Raw genomic sequence first — 20981 nt, forward strand, 5'->3', positions numbered from 1 at the left:
TCAAGCTGATTTCTTCCCCTGATGGCGGACTCGTGTCGCCCTCTCTACATCACTTTTGCTTTTTCTCCCACTTTCCCACCATTATCCAACCATAGTCCTTCGCTTCTGTCTACGATCGCATTCGGAACCCCCGCCGTGCAATCAATTGGGCTCGTTAAGTTATACTTCGAACTACCCTTCAATGCAGTCCTCGCAGACAACGAACGGAGAACCGATATCTGCCTATCTAAGCATCACTCCCTCGCCCCCTCGCATACCGGCTACCCCTTGATGTCGAGCCTTCAATACCTTTCACTTTGGCCCTCGCTGCATCTTCCAATCAATAGTGCTCCATCTGCTGCAGCTGGGCGCTACAAAAATCTCCGACTCGAGTCTGTGCTGGGTCTTTCCCAGTACGGGAGTCCCGCCTTCCCCATTACCGTCCACCACACAGCGCTTTAAAGCATGCAGCCGCCACTCAACATGAGCCTTCTCGATCAGAGACGCAAGTCAGCCGCTGCGCAGTCGCCCTCTCCATCGCCTTCATCAATCTTGCTGCGCACAGGCGGCGTGTCTCCAACAAGGCGAACCTCCTCTCGAAAGCTCTCTTCTTCACGTGCGTAGACTCGTCTATTTGCCATGAATGCGTCGCACGGTTTCTGATAACTTGCCTTGTCTTTAGGTACTCCTGATGCTCCGCCATCCCTTCGTCGTTCCACGTCTCGAAGGATATCTCGCAATAACCCCCCGCACGTCAACCACGGTAGGTTTTACATGAGAAGGAAAGTCTCATTCCATTCCCCGGCGCTGATGAATGCATTCCCTGGGTTTTAGACATCGCAAAGTCACAATTCGCTACAATGAATTCACGACCTCACACTCCGGTCCACCATGATTCTGGTATGCCTCCTCAATTCGAACGCTCTTCCTCTTCATTGCTAATTTTCCCCCCCCCCCTTGCAACAGCCAGCACAGATACTTCCACTACGCTCGTCAACCCTACCTCGACAATACTCCAGGGTCTGATCAAAGAACAACGGGCAACCCGAGGATCACGAAAGACAATACCTCATCTGTCAGATGACATTGACCACAGGCCACCAACTTCTCATTCGCACTCCCACTCACACGAAAACAGTCCTTCAGAAAAACAACGTCGAATTAACAGTCTCGTGGCATCTGGCCTCAAACAACCGCGAGATATGGGCATTCGTGAAATGGATCAAGTGTGTATCCCTTGTCATATCTTCCCCCAGTGCCAGCCGCTGACTGTGATTAGTATGTGTCCAAAATGAATAAGCTGAACTTCGACTTGAAACTCGATATATTTCATCGCACACAACAAATTGCCACGCTAGAAAAGAAGATGGAGCGTATGCATGCAATGGAAGAGGAGTTGGAACGAATGCATTATCTGGAGGATGAATTGGACGAGCTACGAGAAGTTGAGGAAAACAATCAGCGATTGCGAGAAGCCAACGAACAATTGCAGTCAGAACTGGATAGAAGAGACCAGGCAATCAGTGAGGCTGTTGAGTTGATTTGTCAGTTGGAGTCAAAGGTCGAGGAATTGCGAGCTGGTCGCATTGCCTCGATTCCTTCCGCAACCACCCCGGTGCCCCGAGACAGCATGACCTTTATTGCCGATGACGAATCAGAAGTATGCACTCCGAAGGCCCAGGCATTCGTTGATATACCGGATCGGACTTCTTCGAGAAAAGGAACAGCTCGTCGACCACGCAAGTCACCTTCGTTCCTCCGTGAAGAAAGCAGAAGTACAGCTGCCCTGCGCAGCCTTTTCATGGCCGAGGAGAACAAATCTGTCAGGTCTGTCAGCGCATCGACTATGGCAACTACACTCGATTCAATGGCAGACCCCCAGTCCCCTAGGTTGAGCATTTTGAGCGAATGCAGCTACTTTTCTCCACAAGATATGCACCCAAAAGGTGCCGATTTTGGCCAACCAGATCACTTGGATCAATTGAACCTTGTCAACAATGATGAAGCAGATCTTGTTGCTTCGTCGAGTAATCATCCAAGCGGTCACCTATCTGATCGTATAAGTAATTGGATGCAACTCGATGGGGATACTTCTCAGAGCGCCAGCAACAACGACAACAATCATCGACGTCGAACACGTGCACTCTCAGACATATCCAGAGGCTCGCAGCTTCCGGTCACCTGTCTTGACGAGCCATTTGAGCTAAATTGCAAATCCAGGCGAAGTCACCACCATCCTAGTCCTCGTCACCCACACCTAGCTGACTTCGGAGGTAACTTGCCGCCAACGCCCGATACAATGAGTACTTTTCGCCCCGCATTTGGAAACGGATCTAATGCTAGTCTTCCCATGGACAGACTTGTTGGAAGCCGCGCAGCACTTGACACGTCGCCATCGGTATTCGCCCGTTTGAGTCGGCCACGTTCAGCTGACGAGATTACCACACGACCGCCTAGTATTACCATGAGTGATCGCTCAGATACTGATGATACCGCAGCAAGCGTGGAGAATAACTTGGGGTCGGGAGACCAAAACCAAGTCTCCGGTCTTCTTTCTTCATTCAACCACTTCGGTAGAGGCTCCGCAAAGGCCACTCGTTTATTGGGGCCTGGAAGCCCAAGCAATCCGAGACTGAGTTGTTATGGTGGGGATCTCCTATTCAACGGAGAAGGCGTCGAAAATTTTGTCTCCGGGATGCATATGACACGAACTTCATCCTCCAAATCCGTCACTCCCGTCCAAGTTCCCAACGAATCACCCCCTTCTTCACCATTGACACCTTCAGAGTGGCTCGAAGCAGCGAAAACAGAAGAACGATCGGAAGGGGCAGACGATTCCAGCATAAAGTCTGATACCGAAGAGAAGCCGTTGGGAATTCCAGAAAAGCACGACGTTGCTCCCACAACGGTCGATGAAATTCCCACTGATAACTCAGTGCTTTCACAGAATCCCCCACTACGGCTTCGTGCCTGGGCAAATGACTCCCAGCCTGTAGCAGAGGCTCAACCGCGCAGACGCTTATCGCTTCGCCCTCGGTTTTTTACTAGAAACCGCCACCAGCAAGATTTCCAACCAGAATCGATGACCCTGAACAACAAAGGGCCTTCGCCTGTTCCAGATAAGTCCCTTACAATTTCAAAGCACAGGCGAACTAGCTCCGGTCCCGGTCTCAATTCCGAAGAGCTTCTGTTTAAATCTGCAGCTGGACGAGCCTCCAGTCGCCCTCTGCCGAAGCCTCTATCTGATCTACGTCCTTCAACAGCTTCTCGGCCTGTGACTTCAGAGAGCAATGAGCCTCGCAGCAAAGGGTCTCTTTTTAAGAACTGGATGAAAGGATCGCATAATAAGGACTATGATGTGCCTCCTACTGGGCATGCAGTGCTGGCTCGCACAGCCTCGGAGAGGCCGAAATCAACTGCCACTATCGACATTTCTACTTTGACCCTTGCTCGAGCTGGTGAATTGGCGTCACCTGCTGCAGAAGACGAACCCGTTTGGCGGGCTCGGAGACGCTCCCGGCGAATGGCATAAAAACTTTTGTCTATAAGGCCTAAGAGCGAGCTTTTGCGAAGCCATTCCCAATTGACCTACTCTTCAAGTCTATTATACACTCTTTCTCTTTACGATATTATCTCATCATCATCCCATACTTTTTCCTTTGCCAACATGAAACGCCGGACTCTGGTCACGATTACAACAATATCAACTTTCCGAAGCACTCGGCACTGTAACAATATTTACCCTCTTTAACAACTTTCTTTCCCGACACTGTCAGACACTTTTCTATTATTGCTACTTGTTGAACATTGGCTTTCAAGTGCCTGAAGTTTCAGTGATTGCTATGTTATGTATTATTACTAACTACCCTTGAGACGAGCCTTCTGCGTGCTCCTACACCGCTATTTTTCGCTTCGTTGTTTACAATTCTTGCTTTTCTACTTTGCATTACAAGCCAGACAACCACCGTCTCTTTGACTACAGTTCCTTTGTACTTTTCCTTCGGTTTGCCTTTTGAGCGTTCTGATGTCTTAGCTTACGTACTATGGTTCATGCCTATACGTCTACGTCTACGTCTACGTCTTTTCATGTACTATTTTTCACAACGGTGTTATGTACTGATACCAATACCAATATCATGATTCCCTCACAATTGACTAAAACACCCGTCCTACAACATCAACTTGATATTATGTAGATGAGACCGTATACGCTAAGATATGCGAAGGAAGGTAACTAATTAGATAGATACTATTTGACTAAGTTAGGCGAATCACCATCTCAGTGCCTATTATCCTATCCTGACAAATGAGAAAGTTGCACCATATGTACGGTAGATTAAGACAAGTAATTCCCAGGGGAAAAGCTGTTTAAGTAATTGGATTTGCCATCCCTTCCGAAATGGCATCTATTTGACTTGAAGACAAAATTAAGCACCGAAACGCTTCTCGGCTGCCTTCCAGTTCAGCACCTCCCAGATAGCCTTGAAGTATTCGGCTTTGCGGTTCTGGTATTGAAGGCTAGATGGGGAAAAGTGTTAGTATTTTCCATTTCGTTTGCTTTTCCTAGGTCGAAACTTACTAGTAAGCATGCTCCCAGGCATCGACGCCGAGGATAGGAACGTATTGGCCGACGACGGGGTCTTGGTTCTATATTTTTGTTAGCTTGTATATCAACAGCAACGAGGTTAGAAAAGGTTGATGAAGAGCAGCATACGGCATAGGTCTTGATAGAGATATCACCGGTTTCCTTATCCTTGACCAACCAGGCCCAACCACTACCCTGAATACCAGCGAGAGCAGTGTTGAACTTGTTCTGGAATTCGCCAAAGGTGCCGTATGTCTCATCAATGGCCTTTCCTAGAGAACCTGATGGTGGCTCGCCACCGCCGGCGCTCTTGGGGGCCAGATTCTCCCAAAAGAGTGTGTGATTGATGTGACCACCACCGTGAAAGTTGATCAATGGCTTGAGGGCAATCTGAGCGGCAATGTCGCTCTTGGCTTGCGCTTCCTCTAGTTTCTCGATGTTGGTGTTGTAACCAGTCACGTACACGTTGTGGTGACCCTTGTGATGGATCTCCATGATTTTGCCTGAAATGGATGGCTCGAGGGCGCCATAGTCATCTGTTTTTTTTATTTTATTACAACCGTCAGTTAGTACTTCGCGTTCCCCGGTTTATCTAAGTAATGGTTTTGGTGATGAGAAAAAAATATCATGGCGCTCGGTTGATACGGCTACCACATGGCGCGATGTTCTTCGAGGGGTAGAGATGAAGATGAAAGATGAAACAAATGCAGAAAGAGGAACTGAATATTTTCACATACAGGCAAGGTCAGGAAGAGTGACTTTGGTGCGAACGAAGCTCGTCCCAGCAAGGCCAGCTACGTTTGAACGAGGAGCCGAAGCTCCGGCGCGTAGAGCCGCGCGAGCAGTGGAAGTGCGCAAAAGAGAGGCAGACATGGTGTTCAGAAAATTACTTCAAAATAAATCAGCAAGCTTTTATTCAATTGAAGGCTTGAGTTGTGTACTTACTACAAAAGGCTTTGGGTGAAAGATGATTGATGTTGGAAACTCCGAGGGTGGGAATTGTCAATAACTACCTCAGTTAGCCTAACAAAACGTCATAGCCGCCGGCAGGCAGGCTGCGGGACTTTTTGTTTTTCCGCGTTCCGGCGTGAGAGCCTTGCAGCAACGAAAATAAATCATATATCCGATAAGGCTACTACTGTACCTAGGTGTTGCAGCAGCATACTGGCATTTTTCGCCACTCTTCAAGGACGCGGTCATCGTCCTTTTTTTTTTCACCCGGGGAGAGGAAAAAGTTTGCTCATATTACATTCTTCCTCGGCGACCATGGATTCCGGTGACGACGAATTCCGTCCGCGATCGTCCTTTGCAGGCCAGAAGCGCAAAGTCAGAGATATAAGCTCCTCCGATGAGGAAGAAGAAGCCAGCACATCGCGCCCGTCATTTGGCTTTCAAGGATTCCGTCGAGCTGCTTCCCGCTCAGAATCTCCTCCATCGATGACTGGCTTGGGTGGCGGCGCTGGTCGCAGCACCTGGAACAACATGGCATCCACTCCATCAGCTACAATGCAAAATCGCGGGCGTGGAGGAAAAGGTGGAGGTGGAGGGGACAAGAAGGGCTCTGCTATGGGAGGGAATTCATTCGCGGCCCGAATGATGGCTAAGATGGGCTACGTTGAAGGCCAAGGTCTTGGTTCAACAGGTCAGGGTATCATCAATCCGGTAGAGGCGCAGGCACGCCCACAAGGAATCGGTCTTGGCGCTGTCAAAGAGAAATCAAAACAGGCAAGGGAGGAAGAGAAGCGACAGACTACTGCCAGAGGCGAAGTCATTGAAGATAGTTCTGACGAAGAGCGCCAAAGACGCCAGAAGCGCAAGGCTCAGCGTAAAGTGGATGGCCGGAGCGGAACGATAACACCAGCAGCTCCACCAAAACCAAGATTCCGGACAGCTCGTGAATTGGAGGCAGAGGTCGAAGGTCTCGTTGTTCCCAACGTGCTCAAGTCGCTGGTCGACGCCACGGGGAAAGAGCAGAAAGTTTTGACATCGACCGCCGGTCTAATGACTCCTATGGAGTTCGTCAATCAAACAGAAGGAGAAGCTTTGAAGATTGCAAGACGTGCGCGTCATGATCTCGAGGCATTCATCGATGAATGGAAAGGTCTAACCGAGCGGAAAAAGTTCATCGATCTCGAAGAAAGTCAGGTGGTCGAAGAAATGGACGTTCGGCAAGCCAAATCAGAGCAATTGACACGCCTGGTATCGGCTCTTGAAAATATTAAAATCATGGAAAAGAAAGAAACTATTCTGCAGCGTTTTGAAGAAGTCACAAGCAAGCTTGAATTGATTGAAGTTGAATATCGCGATGTCATCGACGAATACCGGCTTTCGGACGCGGCTGTTGCAGCTATCCATCCGCTTTTCCGTGAAGCAATGGAAGAGTGGGATCCTTTAAAGGATCCTACTTTTCTTGTTGCTGACATTCTGCGTTTACTTCCGCTACTCTCCAGGAAACGTCAGGAAGAAGAACAGAGTGAAATGCGCCAGCGGCAGTCTACATCATCTTACGAAAGTCTAATATATTCAATGTGGCTTCCTCGAGTACGCACAGTTCTTTTGAATGAGTGGGACGTCTTTGATCCTTCGCCTGCTACATCCTTGGTTGTTGCTTGGAAGGATGTTATTCCTGCGTTTGTCTATTCGAATATCCTCAATCAAGTGATAGTGCCGAAGCTTAGTATTGCGATTAAGGAGTGGAAACCTCGCAGCAGTCGCCGGCATGCCGAAACACCCCAGCATAGCTCCCGCTTCCCCTGGTGGCTATTCACCTGGCTACAGTATTTGGACGAACACCACACTAATCCTAGACACGCAACCGGCCTGCTATCTGACGTGAGACGCAAGTTCAGGGTTGTCCTAGACACATGGGACCTGCGCAAGGGCTTGTTGGACGGTATCGATCTCTGGAAAGAGGCTCTTGGATCGGAGTTTGATGTTGCGCTTCAGAGGCACCTACTTCCACGGCTTGCACGCCACTTGCGGGAAGATTTCCAAGTAAACCCACAGGATCAAGACTTGGTAGCCTTTGAAGACGTGCTGAAATGGAAAGATTTTTACAAAACCAAAGTCTTCGGGTTACTTCTCGTTGCTGAATTCTTTCCGAAATGGCACAATATACTTTATATTTGGTTGACAAACGAGCCCAACTTTGAGGAAGTGGGCGAGTGGTTCACATGGTGGAGATCTCAGATCCCTCCCGAGCTCAATGAGATTGGAGTAGTCGATGATGAATGGACAAAGGGTCTGAAAATGATGGACTTGGCCTCGCAACTTGGTGATCGAGCCGCAACAGAACTTCCAGCACCTGAAGCAGCGCCTACAGCAGCACCTATCACTGCTGCCGGTCTCCGACCAGATAAAGCTGCGCCAGTCTTGACACAGAAAGCAAAGCCTGCCCCCATCAAAGAGATCTCCTTCAAGGATATTGTGGAAGAGTGGTGCGCGGATCAAGGCCTTATCATCCTTCCCTTGCGCGAAGCGCATCCACAGAACGGCCAACCCTTATTCCGTATTACTGCTAGTGCGAGTGGGAAGGGTGGTGTCATAGCTTTCTTACAAGGAGATGTTGTCTGGGTACAGAACCGAAAGGCGCGAGATATCTGGGAACCGATGGGTTTAGAAGATCAACTCGTCGAGCGTGCAGAAGGCAAATGAGGGGAGTTCGTTTATTGTATACATATCTATTCTGTTATTTTATAGAAACGAGCACATGATAGCTGTTCAGTAACTAGAAAGATACCATTGATAATTATTTAAGATCTTGAATATGATTTTTCATGTCTCCGCGCTTAGAAACCTTGGGAAACTAAAAAAAAAAACATGCACTTGACGCATTTGATTCAATCTTCTATTACCATCGTTCCATCGAACGACCAACTATCATATCACGTCAGTATTCTCTCGAATTGAATGTACCTAGGTATGATTGACAGATAATTTATACAAGCGAACAAATTGAACAATTACATAAATATATAACATCAGCTAGATGATCAATGAACAAGACTGCCACGATGATAAATCCACAAGCTAGGTATCAGAATACTAGACAGGCTTTCACACTTCGCAATTCAGCTCCGAGGTAAAATAGAATAAGAAAAGAAACTATGCTTTCCACCACAACATGCCTGACTAATTCTTCGCAGTATACTTCTCGTTAAAGGCGTTAACGGCTATATAATTGATTAGCAAGCTGTTTTTCTATTATAATAAAAGGGAAGTAATAAACATACCTATAGCAATCTGTCTGTATAGCCAGTTTCGAGAACTTTCATCTTGTACAGGGATGAATGGTCCGTTTGCCCCTCCCTTGAGGGTGATGCTCATCCCCGTTCGCTCTTTTGATATAGTTTGGATGTCTGTGAGCTTTATGTCCCATTCCGAGCGAAGTTTGTCCGATCGTATGAGCAATATACGATCGTACGTCAACATCACCATCATATCTCGCCCAGGCAGTTCAAGATGGGCAATGTAGTCTTCCTTGAAGAATTTGCCATCATCTGTCGTCTTGAGCCAGAACTGTCCAAGTGCTTCTCGCTGGGAGTAAGGACGCACAACGCCATCCATACCGATAAACCTAGTAAGGCGAACCCGATCGAGCCCTTCAGCATCAAATACGGTTGTAGTATTTCGCACACCTTCGGCAAGATCTAGATACAGTAAGTCAATTAACCATTTCTGCTTGTCTGATATGAAGGAGGAAAGTCCTTACTAGATGCAAGATCAAATGCTCCAATTGCAGGCTTGGTCACAACTCCGAGCATGCCAACCCCCATACCTTTCATGAACCCCTGGAACCCACCCTTCTCTGCTCCTTGAAGGGGGTGGCGTGCAAGGCCCTCAATACCGCTCAATACGCTTGTTGCGAAGGCATTGCCACCAGAGGTGACACCATATAGCGCATGCTTGGGCCGATTGCGTGCCTTTGACATGCGTCTCTGATCCTGAAACTCTTTGTCCATAGTTGCAACTGCAAGACCTTTGGACATACTTCCAGTTATCTTCGTGATACTGTCGGAGAAACCGAACACTGATTTTTTAAAAAAGCTAGAAGCTCCTTTAGCGATGCCGTAGCCTAAGTCTTGCGGTCGGTCTGTGACTAGTCCCTGGTATGGTTCGTAGAAAATGTCCGCAACACCTGAACTGACAGTATTAAAGAGACCGACGGGGTTTCCAATGAAGTCCGCCGAGCCCAGCACCATATGGATCTGCCCGATGAATTCTTGGGTGTAGTGCTTTCTCATGTTTGATATGAGCACAGGAATAGACACCCTTGCGTTTTCGAGCATAAGCGCGTTGAGTCGGACAGGAGCATCATTAACATTGCCCATAGACATTGTCATTACATTGATGAAAAACATCAATGGATTGGAGGGCTGGAGTTTATCTTCGGCATTGACTCGTTCTGTGCGCATAAAGGAAATGTCCAATTGCATGGGTTGCAAGTGCAATAATTCAAAGTATACATCTTGTCGAGCATCCTCGTATTTCGGTTCAGGAATGTCCAGGTCTTCGTCACAGAGCTTACCCTCCTGTTCGATCGACCAAGAAGCTCCTGGCACTTTCGCAAAGTCGAGCATGGCAAAAATAAAGTCTTCGTCCAATTCTAGGGTCATCTGTTGGAGAAGCAGCGTGGCATATTTGATGTATAAAACACCGTATGAATCATCCTTGACTCTTGTAACCATAGCACGGAAAATTGGATGTGCTTCCATCTCCTTTCCAGTTTTTGGCACGACACTGGGATAAAGAAGAATTGGATATACACCGCCGTAGAGCTGATTATCGATCTGAATCCATTTGATCGTGGTGTCTAGTGTCTGATATACTTTGCTCTCATTCAGCTTGACTTCAATCTCCCGGAATGTACAGTATAGCAGCTCCTTCATATTTTGGTTGATTAATGAAATTCCCACGCCACCCAGACGTAGTTGAGCCTTGAACGTAATGTCCGAATCCTCAACCTTGACTTCAAAACCTGTTGCGACGCTGGCTTGAGATGTCTGGGCTTTCTGTTGCCGATAAATGCTCTTAGATGCTTTGAAATTGGACAAAACTAATGTCTGTGTAGGTCCTTCTGCAACTATGTTAATGTCGATAATAGTCTGGCCATTGGAGTTGGTGTTTGACGGGACTCTCATCGGAATCAAATTTCCAATTTCTGCCAATCTAATATGTCGCTCTTTTCCATTGCAATTTAGAATAAGCGACTTGCTCTTCGCAGCCGGATAGTCCCAAGCGTAAGGCATGATGCTGCGAGGTGGTAAACGGTAACGGATTGGCCGCCATCCGCTACTTGTATCTTCATACTCGTCCTCGTCGACGTTGGGATTAGACTGATAGAAGATGAACTCCGCATCACTTTCATTCCGCATGGAATATGGCCATTGCTTATTTTCCATTCTCAGGTGAATGAATATAGTTGCATTCTCCATTACGACTTCCACTTTGATAAGCCTCTGTCGCTGAGATGCCTTAGCCAACTTCACATGAGTTATCCCCACATCGGCAATGTTGAACGGTGATGACCATTGATTATTGACACCGGGGAAGCAGAGACATAGCTGTTTTTCTGGAACCTGACGAAGGAAATTCAGAGGCACAAGATCACCAGCTTTCATCGTTAACACATTGGACGTTCCTGGTTCCCGCACCTGGAGATCTTCACTGAGCTTGTTGTTCAGGATGAATCGAGGTGTTATAGTGACGACTCTGGTCAGTTTATATTTGCCCTCTCCTTCAGCAACCGAGACTCCAGCATGTAACTCAACCCTAGATGTTTTGGCTTGGACAATAACCTCAGATGTGCTTCCAATTGCATCAAAACTCTGCGGCTTGCTCCATCGGGAATCACCAATTCTCAAGATAGATCGGTTTTTGGTATCGTCGGTGGGATAGGAATACATATAAGGCTTCGCATGGCCCGCCTCCGAGTTAGCAGCGTTTATGCCTTGCCCAGCCGACGATTTTGCGGATTGCATAAATCCTTTGCTTTGGACTTCCATGCTTAGCCCGGTTTTGTTGAGTATAAGATACGGGCTGTACACGCTGACTTTGAAGGCTCCCCCGCTGTCTGGCACGTTAAAGTAATGCAATTTGAGCCTTAGCTCTACACCATTTTCGTCCTTGAGTGCCAGGAAATCTTCTCGCCGGAAGTCTTGGGTGTTGCCATTGATTATTGCAAACTCGCTTTGTCTGTATACCGAGTCCTGCAAGTCGATGCTAAGGAGAAGCAAGTGAGACAGCTCCACTACATGCACTGGACTAACTCCACCCCTTCGCAAAAAGTTGGTCCAATCTTTGCGGGTATTCTTGTCATAGATGCGATATTTGAAGTCGTACGGTAGCAAGTTCTGAATCTCAACGGGAGCTGAAATGCGAAGCTTCATGTTAGGGTAGTGGTTGATAACAGGGTCCCGTTTGTCATAAGAAGCGTTGAATTGGAAATAGAACGGCGGGGCCTGTTGTCCACTTTCACTGACACATTTAATTGTTCTTGTTGGTCGGCGTAGCAGATCTTTCCAATATATCGGTTCATTTGACCAGTCGTAACCGAAGCCTTGGTCAGGGCGAACAACGAGTTGATGTAGATATGCTGAGCCAACTGGTGCCGGTCGAGCATCGCCAGGCAAGATTTTTTCAATTTTAAGCAAATGACCATCTTCAGGGCTAAAGACGCCCATTTCGACGGGTATTTGAGTGTTGTTTTCCAGGACCAGCGGAGAACGGAAAGTGATATACTTAACATTGTCCGAGCCCAGTTTGACCTCCACAAGCATTCTGTGCAAGATCTTGTCTTTTTTGGGTTTCAGATTGTACAATGTCTCCCCTTCCCTGATGACTGGTATGTGGTTGATGCTATCAAAGCCACTGCCCTCCAATTTAATACCTACTAGGCCCGCATTACCTTCAGGTGTAAGATTCTCACGCATGGTAGTTGCATCCTCAAAGCGCCAGGGGTATTCTTCGCCGTCACTAAGTTTAGCAGCCGGCGCATTCTCTTCAGCTTCGACATCTGCCCACACTCGAAGGTCAAACCCAGTATAGTTACGAATCCTGTATGGCGCATCAGCACCTCTAGGCTTGGACAACACGTCTTCATCAGTGTTCAGGAACTGGAACGACTTCGAGGCAAGTGCAATGGTTGCAGAAGTGAGGGTAAGGTCCATGTTCTTATGAGAATAAGCCTCAATTGATAGAACATCCGGGTTTATTTCCTTGGACATGTGAAATCCCAGTTGCCAGGGTTCAATGAGAGGTTCCCAAGCCGACTTTGAGAAATTATAGACATTGATGAAAGTGTCAAACGAGGTATCTGCGTTCAGAGTCGAGGACCAATCTTTGACCTCGACATTGAATTTTTTGACGCTCCAATCAAGCAATGGGAGTTCATGCAGATCTCCAATGAGAATAACTCTAATTCCATCAATCTGAGCACCAAGCTCCTCCCTTCTTATTACAGCTGATTGCTGTGGTGCGAGCCTCTGTTCCGGGATCAAATTGGTCTTTGGCTTTGAACTTGTTACTACTGGAGCATGCCTTCCCCCTATGGTGGAGCGTTTCTTTGATTTCTTCTCAGTGCCCTTTATCTCCTTTATTCTTTGCGGCTCATCACCTTCTATGACAGCAGGCGCAGGCTTTGTTCTCATTTCAGACACCTTATTCATGATCTGAGTAGCAAGCAATATATCGCGCAATGATAACCGTAGAACAAGGGGCTCGACATGTACATCAATGCTAGTGAGAGCCGATCCTCGGGCTTGTGCACGGCTATCCACAGATAGCTCCAGGGTGAAGTCGTCCAAAATCCGCAGGCGACTAGTTTCAAACTTGTCCATTCGGCAGAGGAACATGCCTACTTTGTTAATCTGAAGTGTATCGACATTTTGATGGGAAAATATCAGCTGCTTTGTCCCCAGAACGATGGCCTCAGTATGCACGATTGCCGGGTTGGCGATCATGATGACTTGAGCATCAACGATGTCAGCTCTCAAGGAGAAAGTCATTTGCCCTTCCTCTGAAGAACTTGGTTTCTGTTCACTACCGGGGGATTTGTAGCCACCGGCTGTGACATTAGACGCAGTGTCAGACTCTTCGGGTGTTTCGTCAACTTCTTCTAATTCTAGTGGCTGGTCTTGTGCAAAAGCCTCACTCGCGAATGACTGTAGAGCCATCAAATAGTCAAGTGCGAGTATAATGCGAGGACTGTCAATGGTAACCATAGCTATGACGTGCTTCTTAGGTCCCGGTGACATCGAGATATTAGCCATGAACTGTTGTTGAACGTCGTTGTTAATGAGAGACATTATTTTCCTGAATTTGTTTGTCTCTTGAGAGCGGCTGTCCCTAATAGAAAAGGAGTGAATTAGAAGCTCCGATTCTAAGGCGCCGTCGCTCAACATGCGTAATTTCACTCTGGTGTTGTTCAGTGAAAACCTGGACAAACTGGAATCCTCCACATGGCCGATAGGTTTGTTCTCCTTCGCTAGGAGCAGCTCCAGACCGACACTTTCAACCTTGAATATCATATCAAGTTTGACCCAAGTTTCCTTTTCTGCATCCTTTTGGGGATCTTGATCGGACGGGGGTTTCACTTGCTGAGCTTCGAAATCTTGCTGCTGCGGCTGTGCTTGGATTGTTGGAAGAGACTGCATTGCTTCAAGTTCCTGTTGATCAACGTCTGGTGTAAGTACCCCAGGCACTGTCTTTGTAATTTCTAGCAAGAACTTAAGTTGCGGTTGTGAAATGCGCAACTTGATTGGAGACATCGTTCCTTCCACCTCAATATCCGGACGCGGCTGATTTGGTTGATGTTCAAGATAACAGATACTAAAATCAAGATTGACCTTCTGGATCATCTCCAATTGTTCATGCGATTCATCCTCAAAGAACAAATCAGAGCTGAGGCGGATATTGCGAATACCGGTGGTAATCACGTTGACAGCTGGGCTATCCTTTTGATCATCTAGGGGAACGAAAGTATTGTTCGCGTAGATTTCTCCCAGTTCTGCGGTTATAGTATCCCGTTTCCTATTTTCTGACATGGCCCTAGGGAAGACAACTATGGGCGTCCGTACGACAATATCGAATCGCATACGTGATGCATTCTCTTGTAGTGTATTTGCCTGGTTTGCTGCTGCTTGCCGAGCTGCATTAAATATAGCCTGCATTTTTCCGAATTTCACTAAAAAGTTCATAATCTTTCGATATGGCTCCTCTAGGAATTGGATCTTGATCGACCCGGAGCGCAAGAACACTTCCGAGTCATAGCCAGGATATTCTAATGAATCTTGGTCAAAGGTCTGATACCTGAAATCAGCGAAATCTTCGCCCTCGATGGTCAGGAGTCTTCTGAGAGGCGATTCCTCTGACGCGCCAACATTCACGTCGTCTACCAGGGTCAGACTTCCAATCCGAGACTGTATCTGCATAGTCCGACCAACCAAGAACAGGCCAACGTCTGCAGTGTTTAGACTCAAGGTTGCAAGCCTCACGCCATCGTTATTCAAAATCAGCGCAATGCTTTTAAGCTGCGATTTGATTCTGATCTTGCGAATTTCTTGTGGCTCTTCTTGTCCTTGTGATACATTGACAATAGCGCTGTCTGTTGATTGATTGGGGGCCGCTGGCTGGTCGGGATTGGTGAAGGTAATCAGCACGAAATCTAATAGTGTCAGAAGCGTTTTTCTCGTGACTATGATATTGATTGTCGACACCGTAACATCAAGATTCATGTCAACACCCTCGTATGTTGAATGATATTCGGGAGAATCAGGCCGGACTCGGATAAAATTGAGATTAAACAAATCTTTCTCTTCATCGGCGTTGAAGCCTTTGGATGAAACAATTTGTTTAAACTCAGGTGTCGGATTCTCTTCTATGTGGTCATCTACGCTGAGAGATTTCAAGGTCACTTCAGCAACCATATCAAATGGTCGAAGATAGTAATCCAATTGAAACCCTTCAGCTACAAGCTCGGCAAGTAACTGATCTGGCTTTAATTCCTTTTGATCGGCCCTGAAAAGAGAACCACGGAGCTTTCCCACTGTGAATTTAAATTCAAACATCCGTTGATGCAAGGCAACTGGCTGCTTCTCTTTCTTCGCAATCTCGTGTTTGCCTGAATCTTCTGCGTCAGACTCTTCATCGAGGATGGGAATTTCTCTTATTATTGACGGCTGGAAAGAAGCTGATCTTGTTCTGCTTTTATCATCTTGCTCGCCACTTCCATCGGTATTTGCTTGCGGTCTGGCAGGGGATCCTTCATCGGTTTCTTCGAAACGTGGGATGGCTATGTCAATGAGCTTCATTAAATTTTTGTACTTCTTATCGGATATCGAGGCATGCAACTCTGGTAAATGGCCGGAAATACGCGTCTTGGTCAAACCGGTAGAATTGGGAACAATGCAGAGTTCGAGAACAAAATCGACATTGATACGATCAACAATATGAAGATCTTTCAATGGGTCATCCGAAGTGAGCTGCAACTTTGTAGCTTCAATACCTGGGCCGATGAGCATTTGGATGGAATCGAGCTTGACCAAGAACTTGTCATAGAGAAGCTCTTCAAGATGTCTGTAGTCGTCTTCGCTGTATTGCTTCTTCTGTTTCGATTGCAGATCTGCCATTGTGTCCCGGTCGACGAGCTCGCTGCTGACTCTAATATGACCGGCGTCGAGAATCAAACAGAGAGAGCTCTCTTCTACTATGCTCTCAGGAATGATTATCAGCGGAGCTTGCAGATCAAACTGGGTGTCTACTTTTCTATGTTCTTCAAGCGCATATTCCAGACCGGCTCGAGTTTGTTGCCTGATCTCTTGAACAGTGGCTCCTGCAGAATCGAGAATTGCACCTATCGATTCCATATGTCGTTCGGGCGGCTTGAAGAAACGTGCCACTTCGACGATGAATTTAGGATTGTAGATGACCTCGATACTTTTTAGTTTCACCTTGACGGCAGTATCTGCATCACTTTCAAGGGGATTCTGTTCGACTTGGAGATGGAACAAGCTGTCTCTCTGCACCAACTCTTCTTCATCTTCATTTTGCAATATTCGTGGCTCTTCTGAAGATGGATGCCCTTCCTGGTATTTCGAGTCTTTGACTCGAACGATCTGTGGGAAAACGCTACCTTCGGTAGTTCCATCGTACACTCTTAAGCCACCCAGGTCTAGGTCAACAAGAAAAGAATCAGGACGCTGCAAAGCCTTTGCCCTAAAGTTGTCGAACACGAGTTTCATCACCTCGGTTGCCGCACCATGCGGATCATGTTTTAGGGTTAAGCTGCCAGCACGGAGACTTGAATTGACCTGCAACTTGATTGACTCTCTAGGAAGTTCCACACTCTCAGCCAGTGCTTTCTTCTCATCCCAGTCAATTGCGTTGTAAAGCTCTTGGCGTTGCTCTTCTGTCATCGTTTCTGTCTCGTCCTGCTGCGTCTTCGTTCCCCACATCCATTGAGTCCATGATTGCGCTTTCGCAGGTTTTCGAACGCCAACGTTTTCCTTTCGTAGCTGATTCCGTGCCAAAGAGCGCCAGAAGCGAAGATCTTCGTATGTATATTTTCTTTCTAATTGATCTATTTCTGTGGACTGCTCCGCCGAAAGTGTCTCTTCCCTTTTCTTTTTCTTGAACAGGTCGATGTAAGCTAGTCGATCATCCCTTCGTTCCTTGATGTATGCCCACGTCCAGACTTTGTTTCTGTCGTGAATCTTCGACAGGACAGCATTTCCAGCAAAGCGGAACCAAGCTCGCGGGTCCTCCTTGGGGCTCGTTGACGGCTGCAGCTTCTTGTACTCCTGATGGCGGATGAAGTAATGGAATAAATCCACCAGCATCAGTGTATTTCGATATTGGTCGCTATCTAGAACGAATCCCAACTCGTTGAATAAGAGACGCGCTTTCATTCTAGGCCTATCAAGCTTCCCTGTTTTGTCCATCTCAAGCCCTGCACGTCCACTCACAGGTCGTAGAATGTATTGATTGTTCTCGTCCAATTCGATACCTTCTCTGAGCCTCGTCATGAGCTCTTCATGAGGTATGCCTTGGGCTTCTGCACCATAGTCCGCGCCGCTTCCAGTTCCCAATAACTCGGTATCAGTATTCCAATAAACAGCCAGAGCTCCTAGAACTGCTAATTTATGGGTCGTGCCTGAGGTGGATTGAATAAACGTAGGGCGCCAATCCGAGTCCGTGCTCACAGCACTTAATTCTTTGAGTGTCATACCGACAGCGAAGGGATGGCCGGGAGAGGCGACAGAGTCCTCATATCGAAAATGAACATTCTTGATAGATATTTGCAGATTGTCCACAATGGCGGTGGTGAAGCTTTCCGTGAAACTCTGGTTTCGCCTCTGCTCCTCTTGGGTCATACCTTCCGCGTTTCTTTCACGCAGGATTTCTGCACTTTCGAGTTTCTCCATCTTGATATTGTGATCCCTCCTCTCATCCTCCTCTGGGTCGTAATCGGTCTCTACCTTCGGGGCTGCCAGGAGGAATACCTCTTCAATTTCGATTTTGACCGGTTTTCCGCGCAGATTCGACCATGGGATAGACAGCGTTAGCTGGCCAATATGGCCTTCGACGACGTTGAGAGGAAGGTGGAGTTGATCCAGGGCCTCGCGGCGCAATTCGAGGTTATGAAGCTTAGCGTCTCCCGACCAGATTCCTATATTGAGTTGTTTGGCATCAAAGTTCTTAACGTACATGCCCATAAACCTGTTGAGCAGGTTTGCAACGACGCTTTCCAACATGGCGGGCAATGCAGGCCGTTACCCAGGCCGGGTACGATATATTAACTCCAGTGGAACGATCGCCGCTTTTCCGTTTATCGTCTCGTCGTTTCGTAAGTGGTCACAGCACTTGAATTCTTGAAATGGGTCCCTGAAGGGGGGAAATAATGAAAGGCTCCCCATTAGTTATCAGGTGATAAGATCTGGAAAAGGGCAATCAAGAAATGCGACATGTGAAGCGATTTTGACGGCTTGAAGGGAAATAGGAGTCTTACCGGTGAGGATTCTACAAGACTCATTCAACTTTATGGCATCACTGTCGGTGCGTTGCAATGTGCTGCCTCTCTGGACGCTCACTTGGTGTGGCTCGGCCTGTCCACATCGAAGTTGAGCTGCGAGAACACTGGCACAGGACAATCTTGAAAATATCAAACGAGCTCGGGTAACAGTCGCAAGCGGGGGGTAGAAAAGAGTTATGTGAACGCAAGATAGACAGGGCCGCAGAATGGCGTGTGGTCGTCCCTGGCTGGTCCCTGATTCATGAATGGGTCTTGGGAGTAATTGGGCTTGTTTGTGTTGGAACAATCTCGCGGGGAGGTGACGTCGTGTGCTTGGCAGCTGAGCCTTGACAATCAGGCATGCATCTCTTGCTTTGCTACGTGGGCTATCCCCACAATCAGGAGAAGTGACCTTGAAGAGGTCAGTGGCCATGAGGATGATGGGTTAGGAGGCGATGCACTAGTGATTCTTGTTCAATATTAATTATGGCTTGCTTTCTGCTTAATTCTATAGCAACAGAGTGTGCCTGTATATCGATGGATGTCTGTCTCTTCATTAAGATCAATGGCTAATCTTTAGTTTCGTATAGCAAATATAGAGTATCTGTCTGATACTTTTTACAATGCCTTCACGGTCAATTATTATCAAACATTTATGGCAAAAGAAAAAGAAGAAGAAGAAAATCGCGTTATCTGGTGTGAGAGCTCGGGTGGGGGCCTGAGGCATGAATGCCGCTGTGGTCGCTGCGGAAGGCCGGAATCGCACAACTTCGGGTCAGTTCCTCATGGTTTCATCACCGGCAGCGTTACACTTCAGACTTCATATCAATTCTGCCAACGCTGCACCTGCGCGTCCGACAAGAGTAGCTGAAGCTCTCTTGCCCATATAAAACCCCCTCTCCACTCTACAATCTCAATTTTCTACCCTTTCTGGGTCCAATTGGGACGCCCGCAGGCAGTTCTTCTGAATTCCTATTATACCCGAAGCTTTTTCACAATGCTCTACCGCATGTCGGCTGCCCGCGCGGCCTTCCGCGCAGCATCCAGCTCCAATGCCTCTACCGCTATCAGGGCCGCCATCCCAGGCAGCGTTTTCAAGGCCCAATTGACCTCGTCTGCCCGTCTCCCGGCTCGACTGACGTCGACACCAACCCTCGCCTTGGCGGTCCGTAAGCCGGTTACCACAGCTCTCGTCCGCCATGCTTCGACTGTTCCACAAAAAGGCGATCCGGTTAGCAATATCTCTAAGTCTATGGCTTGTACAATGGCTAATATAAATTTTTTAGGCTCATGGCATTGAGGAGGAGGATCCTGACATGATGGCTGGTGTCAAGAGTGATGTGGTATGTTACGTCGGATAATTTTCAAAAGCGTCTAATTACTGTCCGGCCCGCTAAGACGTGATTTCCGTACAGAAAGTCATTAAGGAAACCTTCACTCTCGATGAAGTTCCCCGAGAGGCTCTATACTTCGGCCTCGCCGGTGTCGTTCCATACCTGCTGACCTCAGCCAATACTTGCTTTCTCGCATGGGAAATCAACAACAACGCAGTCACTGGATCGGGCTACGTTCTCTCTGGAGAAACTGCTTCCTTCCTGCTGCATCTTACTGAGCCCCTCCAAGTTGGATATGGTGCCGTCGTAAGTTCCTACAGTCAACCTAGCTTTTGACAAGTTCATATCGCTAAGACCTAAATATACAGATCTTGTCTTTCCTAGGCGCTATTCACTGGGGTCTCGAGTGGGCTGGATACGGTGGAAAGCATGGTTTCCGCAGATATGCCACCGGTTGCATTGCGCCTGCTGTCGCCTGGCCCACACTCCTGCTCCCCGTTGAGCACGCTCTCATCACACAATTCCTTGCTTTCACCTTCTTGTACTACAACGATGCTCGTGCTGCCAGCCGTGGCTACGCTCCTCATTGGTACGGCATGTACCGATTCGTCTTGACCTTTGTTGTCGGAGCCAGCATTGTTGCCACTCTCATTGGTCGCGAGCGGATTTCCCAGAACGAGAGCGAGGAGCACACTCTGACCGACAAGATCCAGGCTCTCCTCTACCTCCGCAAGAAGGAAATCGAGGAGGCTAAGCAGCGTGCCGAGGAGAAGGAGGCTGCTCTCGAGTAAATCTGCAAATCTGCAATGATGTCAAAGCCAGAACCTCGGTTTTGGGAATAAGAGGGTGTAGATGAACCATTCAATCAATTGTCGCTCAGGCTAGTCATTTATTTTCCTTTGTTGTTGTAGAATATCAAAAGAAGAATGTTTCTATTTAAGCTATTCTACACGTAGTTTTTAAGCATACTCTATATATACTCCGTACATATATATATCCATGAGTAGTCAGACTAGATCTGCATATCGTAAGTCTGGGTGCCGTTTGGGTCCATGGCTCCAGCTTTCGGATCACA

At 47.5% G+C, this 20981-nt stretch overlaps 5 protein-coding genes across 5 annotated transcripts; 3 read left to right on the forward strand and 2 right to left on the reverse strand.

Moving 5' to 3' along the window:
* Positions 1 to 462: 462 nt before the first annotated feature.
* Positions 463 to 3511, forward strand: UA08_04687 (hypothetical protein; the record flags this gene model as incomplete). Its single annotated transcript, XM_020266985.1, has 4 exons — positions 463 to 595; positions 662 to 742; positions 814 to 1205; positions 1259 to 3511. The coding sequence occupies 4 exons, from the start codon at positions 463 to 465 to the stop codon at positions 3509 to 3511; spliced, it is 2859 nt and encodes a 952-aa protein (XP_020120232.1).
* An 895-nt stretch (positions 3512 to 4406) lies between these two features.
* Positions 4407 to 5437, reverse strand: UA08_04688 (Superoxide dismutase; the record flags this gene model as incomplete). Its single annotated transcript, XM_020266986.1, has 4 exons — positions 4407 to 4497; positions 4559 to 4626; positions 4694 to 5100; positions 5302 to 5437. 4 exons carry the CDS (start codon positions 5435 to 5437, stop codon positions 4407 to 4409), a joined length of 702 nt encoding a protein of 233 aa, XP_020120233.1.
* A 393-nt stretch (positions 5438 to 5830) lies between these two features.
* On the forward strand, positions 5831 to 8218 carry UA08_04689 (hypothetical protein; the record flags this gene model as incomplete). Its single annotated transcript, XM_020266987.1, has 1 exon — positions 5831 to 8218. One exon carries the CDS (start codon positions 5831 to 5833, stop codon positions 8216 to 8218), a length of 2388 nt encoding a protein of 795 aa, XP_020120230.1.
* Positions 8219 to 8695: 477 nt separating this feature from the next.
* Positions 8696 to 18315, reverse strand: UA08_04690 (hypothetical protein; the record flags this gene model as incomplete). Its single annotated transcript, XM_020266988.1, has 3 exons — positions 8696 to 8736; positions 8797 to 9213; positions 9276 to 18315. The coding sequence occupies 3 exons, from the start codon at positions 18313 to 18315 to the stop codon at positions 8696 to 8698; spliced, it is 9498 nt and encodes a 3165-aa protein (XP_020120231.1).
* Positions 18316 to 19569: 1254 nt separating this feature from the next.
* UA08_04691 (hypothetical protein) lies at positions 19570 to 20697 on the forward strand (the record flags this gene model as incomplete). The annotated part of the gene is made up of 4 exons (XM_020266989.1): positions 19570 to 19803; positions 19859 to 19915; positions 19988 to 20212; positions 20275 to 20697. The coding sequence occupies 4 exons, from the start codon at positions 19570 to 19572 to the stop codon at positions 20695 to 20697; spliced, it is 939 nt and encodes a 312-aa protein (XP_020120228.1).
* Between the last annotated feature and the right edge of the window lie 284 nt (positions 20698 to 20981).

Source organism: Talaromyces atroroseus (genome assembly GCF_001907595.1).
Source record: "Talaromyces atroroseus strain IBT 11181 chromosome Unknown scaffold_5, whole genome shotgun sequence".
NCBI lineage: Eukaryota > Fungi > Ascomycota > Eurotiomycetes > Eurotiales > Trichocomaceae > Talaromyces > Talaromyces atroroseus.